At 40.2% G+C, this 2,141-nt stretch overlaps 1 protein-coding gene across 1 annotated transcript in view; it reads left to right on the top strand.

Annotated features, from left to right (window-relative positions):
* The window catches only part of pcsk5a (proprotein convertase subtilisin/kexin type 5a), a 39,745-nt gene that overhangs the window by 35,841 nt on the left and 1,763 nt on the right, over positions 1–2,141 (top strand). Inside the window, exons 35-36 of the mRNA XM_033646456.2 lie at positions 178–278; positions 677–878. Coding sequence (XP_033502347.2) covers positions 178–278; positions 677–878 — 303 coding nt within the window. The remainder of the gene's footprint in view (positions 1–177; positions 279–676; positions 879–2,141) is intronic.

The following is a 2,141-nucleotide window of genomic DNA, read 5'->3' on the forward strand; positions in this document are numbered from 1 at the left end:
GGGCAGCATTGGATCTCTGTGGTACAGAGGAGTAAATATCAGGCTTTGGCTCTGCAGTCGGTACTTGTTAGTCGGATCAATTTATTGTTGGTTTTGATATTTTTGTGGGATTTGTTAACAGTAAGAAAAACACAGAATATCCCCAGATTTGGCCTTTAAGTTGCTGTGTATCCACAGGAAAAGATTCCCAGTCCTGTGACTCATGCTACGCTGGATACCTGCTCTCTGATGGCATGTGTGAGTCCATGTGCGACATGGGCCTGTATCCTGTGATAAAGGTAACCTTTTTATTAGCTTTGGATTTCAAAAATATCAACTTTATATATATATATATATATATATATATATATATATATATATATATATATATATATATATATATATATATATATATATATATATATATATATATATATATATATATACTGTGTTCAAAATAAATCTCCCGGCTCATGCTGCGAGGCTTCTGACTGAAAGTGTCTGGCAGGTAGATGCATACTAATTGATTAAGCTGAGAGGCAGAGCATCACTTATACTCAGTACTTTTTTAGAAATGAAAGTTTTGCATTTCTTTGGGAGCAGAGAATCAGCAGTTGTGATGTAAAATGCGCGCTGTAGCTGTGCGCCTGGGTATGCAGTCTATTCACTCTCTGTCCTCTCTCCTGCCCCTCATCAGGGTTCAGGCCATGCTTGTGAGGACTGTGATGACTCCTGTATGGAGTGTCGGGGGCCCGGTCCGGCCAACTGCACCATGTGTCCCACCCAGGCTATCTTAGAAGCTGGAGGGCGCTGTCTGCTTTGTTGCCGCCATGAAGACGACAAGGAGGAGGCGGCCGCAGCACAGCAGCAGGACTGCTGTAACTGCACCGAGACTCGAGGTAGGCTGTGGGTCAGTGTGGCTTATGAGAAGTAAACGGAGGAGGATGAGGAGGCATGTGACTGGGTTTGAAGTGTCTGATTTTTTTCTCTGGTGCTGATAAACTTTGTCAGTGCTGACATTCAGATTACTCACTCACTACCCACTTGGTCTATAAAATGTCAAAGAATAGCAAAAAATACTCATAATTCCCCAGAGTTTAAGGTGATGTCTCAAAGTTGCTTGTTTAGTCTGACTAGCAGTCACATAACGCCAAAAATATCCAGCTGACAACTACCGATAACAATGGGCAGAATTTAATGCTGTGTAAATTGTTGCATAATTAACACAGAAACCATACTTGAAAACATATTTTCTCCATCAGCTACCTACCCTGAAAACTGAGATGTGTTCTTATAGGATCCCATTGCTCAAAGGTAGCACAGTTTTGGTTATTTCACATTAAGATTTCTGTAATCCTGTTTCCCCAGTGCTCCTTTCACTGGTTTGATGTGGGCAGGACTCAGTTAGAAAAGGTTAATGTCACATATTTCTGCACACCAGTCACATTTGAATAACAGTTTCTCTTCTTAACTTTGATTCTTGCTTATTTAGTTGTGAATATTTTATGTTTTAGAGCATTATTTTCAGGGGTGTTAAAATTAATTTTAGTGTCCTTAACAGAGACCTGATACTTTCCAATGAATTATTTTATATTTGCATTTTTACTACAATGTGCAGTGTGTTTGATGGTCACACTTTTTTGATAAACCATCTCTATTTTGCTTTTTTATGCTCTTTGCTGCCATATTCACATTCAAAGAACCCAAAAAATCCCAGTGTGAATCCATTTATTTTCATTGTGACTTAGAAAATAGTCGGCGCACTCCCCGGCATCCTGTCACAGGCCAGATTCGGCCCATGGGCCTTAAGTCGACTATCACTGCTGTAGATCTTCAGCTCAGCTGCTTGTTACGCTTATCACTCAGTGCCTGGAAATAACTGAAGGTGACCCAGATGAGCATATTAATGTTTTTATCAGCTCCCTCTCTCATCTGGATTTTAGCAGCTTGTCAGTGAGTCGACAGCTTTTGGTGAATGAATCAAAAACAGGATTTTGAAAGGTGAGGGGGGTCATGTTCCTTCTGCCCTAGAGGAAATTGCACCCTTGCAGACAACAGGAAAACAACAAATCCCCACACATGAGAAGCTGTGTATGTCTATGTATGACATTTCACCAATCATGAATCAACTGTGTCTAAAACTATGTCTTTTTTTTTATCAG

This window comes from Epinephelus lanceolatus, chromosome 19, assembly GCF_041903045.1.
Source record: "Epinephelus lanceolatus isolate andai-2023 chromosome 19, ASM4190304v1, whole genome shotgun sequence".
Lineage (NCBI taxonomy): Eukaryota > Metazoa > Chordata > Actinopteri > Perciformes > Serranidae > Epinephelus > Epinephelus lanceolatus.